Here is a 14049-nt window from a genome sequence, read left to right on the forward strand (position 1 = left end):
CCTACAGTCTACACAATAACTATATATTAAAAAACTTTTTAATTGCATATATACCTCAGTATATGTTCTTTTCGTAGGGTGAAGGGATAATTTGTGGGTTTCTACTGCTCCTGAGGTGTGTACAGGGGAACAATGTGGGTGATTACAGCCTGAGTCTGAGGTGTGAACACTGCAGGGGTTGAACAATGCAGAGATTAAAAGGTGTGAACAACAGAGGGTTTACAGCCTGAATCTGAGGTGTGAACCATGCAGGGGGCCAGTTAATCTCAGTACTGATACCATTTAAAGCTTACACAAGAGTAAGCCATCAAAGCAGCCAGACAGGTGGGGGGCCACACAGAGGGGGGTTGCGGGCCGCCAGTTGGACAGCACTGATTTAAGGTGTGGGGCAGAACTAAAGGAAAATTGAAGAAGTTACCATACCATCTATGGCCCCCTTGTACCGCATCCATTCATTTGTTTATCTTGCAGGTCACTCAGTTGGAAATTGTACGGGGTCTTGCTATATTGGGGAACCAAAACCACACTCTAAACCAATGCAATAAGTGGGTGTTGAAGTCAAAACATGTAAATACCTATTAGGAGGACCAGCACACCACTTCACATCAAATCTTCTTTACATTCACCGTGCTTTCTGACTTTCCGACCCTCTTGGGACCTTTATCAAGGATCCAGCTAGACCTTGCATGTGTGATAATCTACACGCAGAATCAGCTTTTAAGCCTCACTGAGCCACAGACAAACAATTCACTTCACTGTAAAGCTATAAATACTACTGTTGTTATTTAAATAAAGAATAATTGTTTTTACCTGTTTTTGTGGAAATGTCATGATTTAAATGAAATATTGTTTTTGAACTGGTAGTGAATGTCTCTTTGTAAACAATTGCTTTTCTATGTATGATTAGAATATATCCTCACTAGAGACCCTCAGGCCGATTTGTATCTGGGTGGAAGGCTCTGCACTCATTAGCTGCACAGATCCCTTTTTTCATTCCTCACTTTATTATGGCAGTGATTAATGCATGGGTATTGCCAATATTGCTGTATAAAGCTAGAGAAAATTCCTGACTTTTGTGGAACATAGGCCCTTACTCCTTGGAAAAACATTTCATTGTATTGACTCACTAGGAAAGTGCTTAAATTGACAGTATCACTCACCAGGGACAAGCACACAAAGCGTGAACACAGCAAGTTCTTTGGAAACGTAAAGTCTCCGGTTTAGATTTATTTATACACATGAATTCGCCATAGGCCTGTAACAAAATATCACTGGCCCTACATTATGGTAAATAACTGTACAGCATAAAAAAAATACATCCTTTCATAATTCTTCTTCCTCTTCATCCTCTTCATCACTAATTACATATTTTTTGTGCTTCTTGCTTGCTTTGTCCTCATCCTCTGCTGCCTTTCTCTTTCCTGAAATCTCACCTTCCTATAAAACATGAACATGCACCATTATATACAAGTACACCATATACATAAGTCACAATGAGCAATAAAACATTAAGAATTAATGGTTATTCATATAAAATGCATAAAACATATTTACATTCAATTCATATTTAAATGCATAGTAAAAACAGGTACAACAATGCCCTCCAGTGGCCAAACTACCTGAAATATGGTAGAATTGACTAGTGACAAGTTTGAAATCTCTTATCTGGAAACCTGATCTAGAACAGTGTTTTTCAACCTTTTTTGGGCAAAGGCACACCTGTTTCATGAAAAAAATCACGAGGCACACCACCTTTAGAAAATGTTAAAAAATTTAACTCTGTGCCCAGCAGCAGTGCCCCCCTAGTACATTGGTGCCCAGCAGCAGTGCCCCCCTAGTACATTGGTGCCAAGAGCAGTGCCCCCCTAGTACATTGGTGCCCAGCAGCAGTGCCCCCCTAGTAAATTGGTGCCAAGAGCAGTGCCCCCCTAGTACATTGGTGCCAAGAGCAGTGCCCCCCTAGTACATTGGTGCCCTGCCTACGGCACACCAGGCAACATCTCGCGGCACACTAGTGTGCCGCGGAACAGTGGTTGAAAAACGCTGATCTAGAAGATCTCTCTCATAAAGACCGTTTTTAAGCAAATAATTATTTATATAATGAATTCCCTTTTCACTATAATTAGAAAACATTACAGTTTACTAACTGTAAGAACCTATATTAGTGGCTTTATTTTAATTTTTAAAATGATTTAGCCTTAAAATATGGTGATCCAAATTTCAATATCCAGAAAAGCCCAGGCCCCAAGCAGATAACATATCATATACCTGTATCAAGCAGTAGCCTCTTCACTGAACTCTCAAGGCTTGTATGTAAAAGACATACAAACATATACTGTAAGTCTAGTCACGTATCTACAGGTAACATTACCTGGTCAGGGACATAGTTCATTTGATGCCTTTTATTACATAAGAGGGTTAGGGCCCCTTTGCACCAGCACTCCCTACTAACTGCAGTCTGAATGACTGTCATTATGTCACTCAAACCCACCAGCGCTGACTGCTATAGAGACACTTGCATTCACTGGAGTCACATGCAGGCCCCCAAGGGCAAGATCATCTTGATCCTTTTTAGTGTTCAGCAAACCATTTTAATCAAGGTGCAACTAGCTAAAAATATTCAAGAAAATACACACTCAAAACAGTAAGGAAAAGAAATCCCAGGGATCATTGTGTACTGAACATTTACTCAGAAGCAATGTTTTAAAAAACAGCTGTCTGAAGAGACAGCAAGATACGAAAATATATTAAAACCCTTGCACCAGGATTTCCAGGTTAGAGAAGGGCAGAAAACATAGGGAAATAAAAAAAATTACACAAAAAAAGGGTAAATAAAGTAACTTCCTGCAGTCTATTTTTCTGTGAATTTCCTGTTAAAATATCTTCTGCAGTTTGCTTGCCCAATTGATGGCGATTCAGCAGTGACACCCTGGAATCTCACTCACCTCATCCTGATCCTGATCCTCTTCATCACTGTTGAGCTTCTTTGCTTTCAGCAGTCTCTGAGCTTTGTCTTCATCAGAGCCTTCATCACTATCAGATGAATAGATGCGAGCTCGTTCCTCTGCAATGAAACCATAATATAGTTTTAGGGGAAATGTTTTACTTTGCAAATGGTTACAAGTCAATATTCATGCTTCATTGTGGAATCAATTTTCAGGTATTCATGTAACTACTGCTCTTTTCTCTTTGGCAAATAACAGAAGCCAGATCTTTCTTTTTCTCAGGGATTTCAGGCATACTCGCAGTACAAAGCATGGTCAAATAATTTTTACTGGATTTAACATTAAAGGTTGTGTCACAATAGAAATGTTCTCGTCCAGTGTATCTAGACAGTTATAGTGATATCTCCCTCTATCCTGACATTGGTTTATTAGAAAATGCCTAGGGGCAGATTTATTAAAATGTGAGATTTAAGCTCACCACAGACAAATTCACCCACTTTCTATAAATTCCTATGGGATTCTTAGAAGTGTATTTATCATATGATGAACTTAAATTGTCACCCACTGATAAATGCACTTTTAAAAATCCCACAGGAATGAATAAAAAGAGGGAGCTCTAATCTCACACACTTTGATAAATCTGCCCCGAAGTGTGACATGGCCCTGTGTGACAGGCTGGATAAATCCAGTGATATAGACAGATATATACAGATGCACTGAAGTTAAAAGGACAAGGAAAGTGTAAATCAATGGTGTGGCAATTTGTTGAGCACCCTCACAAATGATTAATAAACTTGAACCCCCAGGCCAGTGCTCCTCTTTGCTGAAAACTGCACCACTTGGGATTCAGTCCTGCAAGCACCATCATCTCCTTGCAGTGGTTCAAGTCGTGAGCATGCAAAGTATAGTAACATTTTTCATGGTGAGGGAGAGTTGGGCTTCTAAAAGACTAACTAACTTTGGTCCTCAGACTATCCATGAACTTCTTCTGTATTATGACAAGCATTTTAATATACTCTGAAATATGTAGTGGACATGCCAGATAATTGCCTTTAAGAATAAATAATATTATAGACCTTTTCTAACAAAATAGGGGATGAAGTATATGCTCTACCTAAATGTGTACTGTGTAAACTGGTAATGACAAATAGGTGAAAAGACAGACATAAATTTGAAAAACTGAATCTTTCACCTCTGCCTCCTTTGTACCGATTTTTGATGGCTGCCAAACTTATTGATTCTTCCCCTTCTTCTTCGTCATCATACCGATCAGGTTCCAGGTAGTTGGCACTGAGGCCTCGCTGGTGCTGCTTCTCCCTCATTCGGCGTTGCTGTGACTCTCTGCGAATTGATGCTCTGAGTCTCTCCTCTTCTTTCTTTGTGCAATAAAAGTAATTTCTATTAAGAAACAGCCTCCTTATTTATTACCTAGAGCCATCATTAGCAGTACCCAACAAACTTCCTGCTGTATTTTCTCTTGGAAATCTCTCAATGATCAAAAATACATACATGTATTACATCAGAGTAATAAACATTACAGACTAATTTCTGGACCACCTGCATTTCACCAACTGTAATCTTTATAAAGTAATTCTCGATTATGTGGCAATTAGTTGTACAACTCTAAATATCCCCCAACTTTTTATGAATTGTGACTGATTGTGCATGCATGAGTGTGTGAATAGTTTTGTGCTTTATGGAACCGACAGTTCTGCGATATAGGTTTTTACTGTGTGAAATTTTGAACTCTGAAATCCTGGGTAATAGCAAAGATGAAGGATCCGCATAAAAAAAAAAAAAAAAGCTTGCTGATTTGTGGTTTAGGTAGCTGACTTGCAATATACTTCTGTGATACATTAATATTAAAGTTCTAATACACAAAGAAGCATCTATATTCCAGCCATTAACAACTTTCTCTCGTTACCTTGATCATCTCTGAACGTTGTGATTCTGGATCCCGTCCTGCCATTGGCAGAATCCTTATCTTCTGAGTCTTAGAACATCTATCAGCAAGTGACAGTGTCATCTTCCTGTGAGTGGCACTGTCTGTAGAATGAGGTCTGGCAGATGCAAACATATAGGTTAATATAAGGTTTTCAAATAAAAAAAAATTGACAAGTTTATATAGTAAATATATTTTCCCTTGTCCAGTAACCCATAACTCCTCATTGGATAGTAAGAGTTTTGCCTTTAAGGAAAAAGGGGAGTGGTTAGCAGTCTTCTTACACCCTGGAAATTATTCACTGGGAAGTGATGCAAAGGATTTTATTAATCCACCTACATCATCAACAAGATCTGTTAATAACAGTTTGCTGCTTGAGATTGCATTACACTGAGAGATTGAAGTAGAAAGCATGCTGTTGTAGAACACACAGCCCCATTACAGCACAGGAGCTAAGGCATGAGCAAGCAAAAGAGCAGCTGGAGCTGACAGAGTGTATGGAACTAGGTGGAAATAACAAGAAAAGATCTGATAAAGAAGAATGATGGAGATTGAGGGGTCTATGGTGGGGTAAGGACTTTCTGGATGTTAGGGGGAGTACTGTCAAATATAGATATACATTGCTAGCCAAGTATTAGATTTTTAGAAAGCTGGCCAGTCACTTGATGGTTAAACTTTGATATATACTCAGGCAAACTCTGGCTGCAGACAAACATATATGATTTGAATGCAAAGCTTACACTTACCTAAATGTCAGCTTGGTTTTAAACACAGCCTGGCCTTGTAAACCTGTTCCTTGTCTGATGAAAAGATGGTTGTGGTCCCCTTGCAGTGGTGCCTTGTATACATCAAAGACTTCATTACCCAAATGTAAGGACATACTGGGGAAAAGAAAGGCATTGTTAACTGCTACATGAGCAGAGTTGTACTATGTCAGCCATAGTTCTTGCTACATTCTGACCCCCGACCCAATTTTTTTGCCTCTGTACACCCATGGAAAGGGAATGAAAAGTAACCTTAACATGTAGCACTGTGCCACGGATGGGACTTTCGACCAACAATGTTTCAAGTACAGTTTCAAAGTAAATAGAAAAAGCCGGAGACAAAGCTGCATTACTGACCTGCCATCAGACCATTTGACAATGCGTGCATTACTTTCACGGACATCACTTCCTTCTTCATCCTTTCTTGTTCTCCACCGGATTGTGTTTTCAACCTATATTAAAAACAACAAAAACAAAAAAAAAAAAGGGAACCTTAAAAAACAATTGTTACCATCAACATTGATAGATGATGTGAAACGGGAAGGCAGTCACCCTGTAAAAAAACACTTCCTAGGTCAAATACTAGACCATGATCTGTTGTGGGCCACCTTATCTGTAATCTACACAGCTATGTTCGCCTTAGAACATGCTGACCTTGCTTACAAAAGGAAAATTTGATCTTCATTAATATGTAATATACTGTTAGGAAGAAAGAAAGCTCTCTCTGTTTTATATCTGCATCAGAGATGCAGATATAAAATGGGTGGAAAAGCTAACTTAAAAATAGAATCTCTTCTATGAGAACCCTCACTGTGTATAAAACATACAACACCAGGGTTAACGTAACTCTGGATCAACATATTGCAGATGGAAAACAGCAAAAGGAAACAGGCTTAAAGACTTACAGGATAGATACTTAAGGGAACATAGATAAAAACATTCAAACAAAAACCTCCATAGAGTTTGTAGGCTTCAATTAATGTCACAAGGTAAAACACATTTTATCTAAGCTAGTGTGAAAAAAAACCTGGATTTTACTAGCAGTTTTGAAAGACATACTCTGCAAAAAAGAAAGCATAAAAATACATTTCTGTGAATTCATAAAGTGGATGTGATTGTTTGGTCATGTTATACTGAAATGCGGTTAGATGCAACTCTCGACTACTGTGTTAACAGATCTAGAATTATTCAGTTAGTTCTAGAATTTTAACATGACTGTTAATGCATGAATAGAGATCTAAGTTACAAGTGTGGAGTATGTGATGCTGAAACCAAAGTGCCAGCAGCTGCTGCCTACATAACCACCTGCTGAAGATGTTGAAAAGGTAAACAAAAACCAATTTGCCATGGGCCTAACCAGATTTAAATGTGAGCCACCTAAGTATGGCTAATCCCACTGGTTAAAAACACTGGTCAACAGAAGCCTTATCCCTGGTAAGCATGAAAAGTGGCCTGTCTAGCACTGCCCAGGAGCAGTAACCCATAGCAACGAATCAGCAGGTAGAATTTAATGGTCACCTGTTTAAAAGCAAACATCTTATAAGTTGCAATGGGTTACTGCTCCTGTGCAAACTTAGTGCATTTTATTACATATGGTTGATAGACCTTTATAGAGTCCTCATTACCCAAATATTCACTGCAGCTAAAATAATCAAAATCAGGTCTTCTTTACCTCCTATTCCACATAACAAACTTAACTGGATATTGGTCAATGACAAAATTGACCAGTGTTGTACTGGACCAGTATCTTGCTCCCCACAATGGTGACCATGCCCTTTTCTCCAGATAACAGAATATACTCCAAGGAACTATGTTCTTGTACTCTCCAGAGCCTGCTCTTACAATGGAAGCAGTAGTCCCCTCCCACCAACACTCACTCAACCTAGAGGAAGAGAGGCTTTTCATTTCTGAAGTAACCTGTATCTCTTGATTTGTTAAGTCATAAAAGGCCGCCTCTTGGTTAAGAGACAGTCTCCCTTTAGGTGAAGTTAACTGTGTCCAGCTCGATGGTAGTTTAAATACCATCTTTGGGACAGACAAGACAAATTAAATGATTTTGTTTTGCGACAAAATAGAGAAATATACCTTTAGTTTCAGCCTTGTTCTACCCTCTTCATCCAACATTTCCTCATCTTCAAATTCATCTTCATAATACTGAGGATCAAAAGGTCTACATATTGGCAGATAAAAGTCAAGGAGAAAACAGTTAGGCACAGTAATGTTTACAGTGAAAAAAATATATTCATATGTTGTGACCAAAATCTTTGATGTTGACAATACTGTTAGTAACTAATACTGGGCAGATAGCTTTAGCAAACAGCAATCAGAAAGACAAAAATCTGCTATTCTGGTCTAACTTCTAGTTGCTACTTACATTCACTAGATACACTAACATACATTATATTAAAGTAAAAATTACAAAGGGGGTTGTAGAAGCACAGAAAAAAAAGATGGGGAAGAATCAGCCTGTGAGACCAATTGGTTGGTAGAGAAACAGTTTTAGGGGCCATAAAAAGTATCTTAACCATATTTTCCACATAACATAATATAAATATTATTATAGCAGTAATGTATTAATCACCTGGGTTCAACACTGAGAAAGTTGGGAAGTTTCACAAAATACAAGTCATTTCCTAGGTCTGTGTTCACTTTGGGAATCTCAACTTCTATCCTTGTTTCTGGAACCGCTTCTTCCTCTGGATGATCCTGATCCATTCCATCTTCATCCTAGGAATGCATACATGGAATTCTAATAAAAAAACCACTAGCAAAACTGGCGAACCATCAGACATAAGGATAAGAAAACCTTAAAAATTTAAAACTGCTCAGGGTGCTGTTCTGTAATTTTCTACATTTTTTTTTAGTTTCAGAGCTATTTAAGTTTTTATTAACTGCAAATATAATGAATTTTGTAATGGAGCAACATCAAAACAGTTCTCCACTTTCCTTCTGAACGTATATCCCTTTGATCGTACAGTTACAGGAACTGACCACTAGGTGGATCTGTTGTTACAAAATTCCTTATATTGACAGACATACTTTTTTTCTCCAGCAGAATCCTGCATTGAAATCTGTTTTCAAAAGAGCAAAAAGTTTTGTTATATTTAATTTTCAAATTTCATGCGGGGCTAACCATATTCTTCACTTTCCAGGGTGCCACAGGCATGTGACCTGTGCTCTGATAAACTTCAGTCACACTGAAGTTGCAACTTGGAATCCCCCTCCCTTTCCCCCCAGCAGCTGATCAGCAGAACAATGGGAAAGTAGCAAGATAGCAGCTCCCAGTAGATATCAGAATAGCACTCAATAGTAAGGAATCCAGGTCCAGCTTGGGACTCCTCCAGTTACATGGGAGAAGGAAAAACAATAGGTTACCTGAAAGCAGTTCTAATGTGTAGCACTGGCTCCTTCTGAAAGCTCAGACTCAGGCACAATGCACTGAGATGGCGCCTACACACCTATATTACAGCTAAAAATATACATTTTTTGGCTCAAGACTAACATAAATGGTAGAATGAATTATTTGCTATGTAAACAGTGTAATTTAGAAATAAAAAGTATACCATAAAAATCATGACAGTATCCCTTTATTAAAATCTTAAATACGCCCAAAACTTAAATAATTCAAACTGCAAAAATGCTTAAAAAAGCACCCTGAGCAAGGTTTACTTATCCTTTTAAACAGATAAAAACAAGCTGTTTTATTGTATTAATAAGTTGTTTTATTGTATTAAGTTCTACTTTTTATTAAAAAAAAAAAAAAGAAGCATAATTTGTTTTGATGGTTTAAACGTAAATGATTTGCTTATTCTATTTACCTAATGTCCATGGTGTTTTTCTTTAAACAGTAAAATACAAGTCCTTTGCTGCTGATGAGCACAGAATATCTACTTACTGAATACTGGTTACGTAATACATGTCATAGCAAAGGTCTGCTCTATTGATGTAAATATGAAAGCACAAGCAAGGGTCAGTGATAAAACTGATCTTTTGTGGGCTACCACACACACATGATATAAGGCTCACCAAATTTAGGTCAAATAGCCAGGTCTATGCAGAGGGGTCATACTTGTAGCCTCTTCTAGTGTACATCAATGTTTAACAACCCTGGGGAGATCTTCTAAGTAACAGGAAAGTTTACAGTTTACAGCCTTTGTGGTCCAATGTTAGGACAAGGCCCATCCTAGCTAAATACAAGGTTAGATATTGATAGACATCGTCTTAACAAGCATCCTGCATTCAAAACATAGCTTTGTCCACTGGCATAAAAGTGGGCCCCTGGGTGGGGAACACCCACAGTTTGGGAAGTTATATGGTACAGTTTCTAATCAGTTAGAGCACAAGGCTCAGATTCCATATATTGTTTCTTGTATTAATACCATAGGTTGGCCAGGAGTTGGTGGTTTGTCTTCTCCATCACTGCCTGAAGAAATATCATCTGCATCTCCAAACAGATCTGAAGCATTTTGTTTGCCTGAAAAACAGAAAATGTTCTGTCAATTTTATATTAAACATCAGAATACCTTTATTTCCTAAAAACACCTTTTTCTATTTCAGATGTATATTTTACCATAGGTTAAAATATATGGTTAGGGACTGTGTTGTTACACAGCCCCTAACACGGCATCCATTCCCTCAGCTTTCTGGCCAATCAGACAGATAGAAGGATACTAGCAAAGGTTTGTGGCTTTTGGGAAACAGAATTGAAACTTACATAAAAATATATTTTAGCACTAAAACATATCATAAATGACTAAAATGGTTTATTTTACCTTTGGGTTCGTCATCGTCACTGTCCATATCAGAATCTGATGCTATGGCTTTCTTGTGTCTCTGTCGCCCAATTTCGTCTTCACTGTCACTGCCTTTTTGGGATTCTGTAAGGAGAAAGCAAGTAATTAGACATCACATATGATAGACATAAAGTACTAATGATATTATTACTATACTTCCTTAAGGACCATGGCACACAGGGTTCTCTCTGTTGGTGTATTTCAAGCAGAGAAGAAACACCTGTTACCACTTGGGCTGACTTAAGAGCTTAACTCCACAGGAGATTTTGATCAGATTTTATGGGTCAGATTTTATCTGATGCAGCAGCACGCTACAGCACGCAACAGCACAAGATTTCCATAGACTGTAACGTCAATTCAGATGGGTTGTTTTGTTCCTGCATCTACATCCAACAGTCAATGTATTTCAGTGAGAAAAAAAAAATCTGTCAGACACCGTTGGATTTTATTTCATCGAATGAATATGTGGATGCAGCGATCCCTTCCGACAGGCACGTCATGTTGGATTTTTGTATCACTCCCATTATATTTTGACCCATGCAACTACATCGGACTTGAAGGATGCATTTGTCAACCCAACACCATCCTACAAAATCTTCAGTGGAATTTGCACTCTAGGCCTCTAACCTACCCCTACAAAATACATTCTAACAGACAAAGGCCACGGACGGATTAAATTAAAGTATGGCCAGCAGGGAACACCACCAAAAGTATTCCATTAAGAGCCTGCATAGTTGTCTCCCTAAGCCAAACTAACCTTCAATATGACACAGATATAGATGTTTTTCTAAGACAATTTGCTGTTGGTCTTATGAGGTTATCTAATAAGAGGCCCAAAAGTTTGGCCAGAAGCAGTAACCTTCATGCCTGCCAACTGGCTGCAGAAAGGAATCAGTACCAAAATAAGCATTATTCCCCAGCAATATTCATACCTGCAATGTACAAACCCTCTAGAGTGTCCTTTTGCCATACCCACTTCATAAGATGCTGGTGACGAGGCCACAAAGGTTTATAAAAAAAAAAAAAAAAAAAAACAACATGCTGCCATGTTCCTATCTTTGAAACTAACCTGATTTGCGCTCCTGTTCCTCACCATCTGATTGCTGTTGCTCATCATCTGAATGATGCCTTTCATTGTCTTCATCTGAATGTTGCCTATCTTCATCATCTGATTGTCGACGTTCATTTATCTCATCATCAGAATGCTGTTGTTCATCCTCAGAATGCCGACGCTCTTGCTCATCATCAGAATGCTGAAGCTCATTTTCTTCATCTTCAGACTGTCTGTGGTCTTGTTCTTCTCCATCTGAATGCTGTCGGTCATTATAATGCTGCCGATCATTCTCTTCATCATCTGAATTATGAAGATCATCAGAGTGATGGTTATCCTGCTCCTCATCATCTGACTGGTGATTTTCTTGTTCTTCAACATCTGAAGATGGCCGTTGCCCATCCTCATCTGACTGTCTATGTTCATCATGGTCTGAATGCTGAAGCTCATCATCAGAGTTTTGCATCTTCTCATCCTCATCAGACTGATCACTTTTATCCTCCCTGCCCCATTTTTCGTCGTCTGAATTTGCATCTTTATCTGAGCCATCAGCCTCTGAACGAGGACTACTATGATCTGACCTTCGCCCTACATCTTCATCGTTGTCTTCATCATGGAGAGCTTCTGAGCCACTGTGCTGTTCAGCATCAGACTGATCATTGACTTCTTGATCCGAGTGGGCTGTCTCAGATGCATTGTATGATCTCTCAGAGCGGTTATAACTGCCACTGTGTTGAGACCCAACCTCATCCTCACTATCATCCCCAAACAACTCTTTGTTGCTTGGTTTTACCGCAGCATGCTCATCATCATCCTCATCCCGGTCACTATCACTTCCAGATCTATTGCTCCCTGAGCCATCATTACCTTGATCTGAATCTGATCCAGATCCAGAGTCTGATTCTGCAAACACAAACATGTAATAATGTTTACATATCATATAGAAAATATATACTACTGTACAGTATTAAATCATCTTACATTTTGTTACACTTATAAGGCTCTAAGTTGATCATCCAAACAGAGCTATCAAATTTATCCTCTTAGTGCAGCAACATCTGTCAGTTTCTTTGTATAAGTACCAGTAATTGGCCGCATATATAACATATTAACATGCTATCTCTAATTTGATTTACAGAGGGAAAAAAAACCCTTCCTGACTCCTAAGCCCTAAATGGCAATTATATCAAAATTGGTGTAACACTACTGGTAGCCTTTTATCTTCTCACTTGCTACAGAGACATCAATCTTTTCTTATATACACACAAAAACTATTTTACTGTATTTATACAGGTAACTGATTTGCTTTTTCTCTGTAACAATAATAGAGTAGCTTTTATTTGATCCCAACTAAGATATAGTTAATCCTTACTGGATGCAAAACAATCCTATTGGGTTTAATTAATGTCTGATTGATTTTTTTGTTGGACTATGGAAGCTATGGAGATCAAAAAAAACCCTTATCCGGAATACCCTTGGTCCTAAGCATTTTGGATAAAGGATCCTATACCTGTACTAAGGAAAATGCATCATTAGCATTAAGCTGGTCACACACGCACCAATGATATTGTACGAAACCTCGTTTCTTACGATATTCGGTGCGTGTATGACGGCTCGACAAGGCGGCTCGTCAATCGCCAGGTTAAAAGTTTTGATCAGATGCCCGAGCAAAATCTACGTTCAGGGCTGAATCAGCAGAAGGAGGTAAAATTTCTATTGTTTCTACCTCCATATCTGACTTCAGCGGAGGGTGGGAACGATCTTTCGTGCAACCAATGGTCACTTATAAACAATGCCATCAGTCTTGCAGCCACTGCACTGATCAAGGTAAAAGAGCATAATCCTCCCCTGCTGTAGCAAAGGAACAGAATGTCAAGTGGAAAATGCTATGTACTGAATGTCACATTAGAGCACTAATGACAGACGCTGTTTGCCAATCACTAGCCCAAAGGCTGGCTATTCAGCCAGTTAAGACTGTATAGGTGTATGTAGGAAAAGGCAGGTGAAGCGATCCAGCTCTTGCTTGTGCCACTGTTTGGGAACCCATATAGGGCTCTGTGTTCTAAGATATGGTTCCAGGATCTGGTGCTCCTTTATATCACTGCCCTTAGATAAAAATAAGAGTAAAGGCAATGTATGGATTCCTAGCGATTAATCAAGTTAGTACAGACACATCTCTCTGACTCTGACAGGGCATTCTGGGAGCTGAAGTTGAGAAACAGAGCGCCTCACGCTAATGCGGACTACAGCTCCCAGAATGCCCTGTCCGCACAGAGAAGATTGCAGATGGATATCGTTTAGCCTAATAGCAAACTACAGGCCTAACAGAGGTACCTAAAACAATATGCAAACCCACCACCGGGGCAGGCGCCCTTACCTTTCTGCTCATTCTCAGATTCGGCATCGCTACCGAACAGATCCTCCATGTCCGCCATGGCCAAGTCGCGCTGCCGCAGAGCAACGCTGTTGCCGTAAAGCAGGAAATGAATGAAAAGCAAAGGACGTGGAAGCTGCTGGGCGGGGAGTTGGGAGCTGCGGCGCGGAGGCTTCTGGG

General features: G+C 39.1%; 1 protein-coding gene across 1 annotated transcript; it reads right to left on the minus strand.

Moving 5' to 3' along the window:
* Positions 1-1194: 1194 nt before the first annotated feature.
* leo1 (LEO1 homolog, Paf1/RNA polymerase II complex component) lies at positions 1195-14049 on the minus strand. Its single transcript, XM_002936345.5, has 12 exons — positions 13873-14049; positions 11514-12398; positions 10424-10528; positions 10031-10125; positions 8233-8378; positions 7737-7821; positions 6009-6103; positions 5634-5768; positions 4870-5005; positions 4138-4321; positions 2946-3064; positions 1195-1437 (listed from the first exon to the last, which is right to left on the minus strand). The coding sequence occupies exons 1-12, from the start codon at positions 13928-13930 to the stop codon at positions 1324-1326; spliced, it is 2157 nt and encodes a 718-aa protein (XP_002936391.3). The 5' UTR covers positions 13931-14049; the 3' UTR covers positions 1195-1323.

Source organism: Xenopus tropicalis, chromosome 3 (genome assembly GCF_000004195.4).
Source record: "Xenopus tropicalis strain Nigerian chromosome 3, UCB_Xtro_10.0, whole genome shotgun sequence".
In the NCBI taxonomy this organism is placed as follows: domain Eukaryota; kingdom Metazoa; phylum Chordata; class Amphibia; order Anura; family Pipidae; genus Xenopus; species Xenopus tropicalis.

Excerpts from the sequence above, each read along its gene's own strand:
- leo1 (XM_002936345.5), bottom strand. The coding sequence starts at position 13,930 with ATGGCGGACATGGAGGATCTGTTCGGTAGCGATGCCGAATCTGAGAAT. Across the intron at positions 8,379-10,030 it reads CAACTCCTGGCCAACCTATG|GATGAAGATGGAATGGATCA; the intron begins GTATTAATACAA and ends ATGCATTCCTAG. Across the intron at positions 6,104-7,736 it reads GAACAAGGCTGAAACTAAAG|GTTGAAAACACAATCCGGTG; the intron begins GTATATTTCTCT and ends TTTTTAATATAG.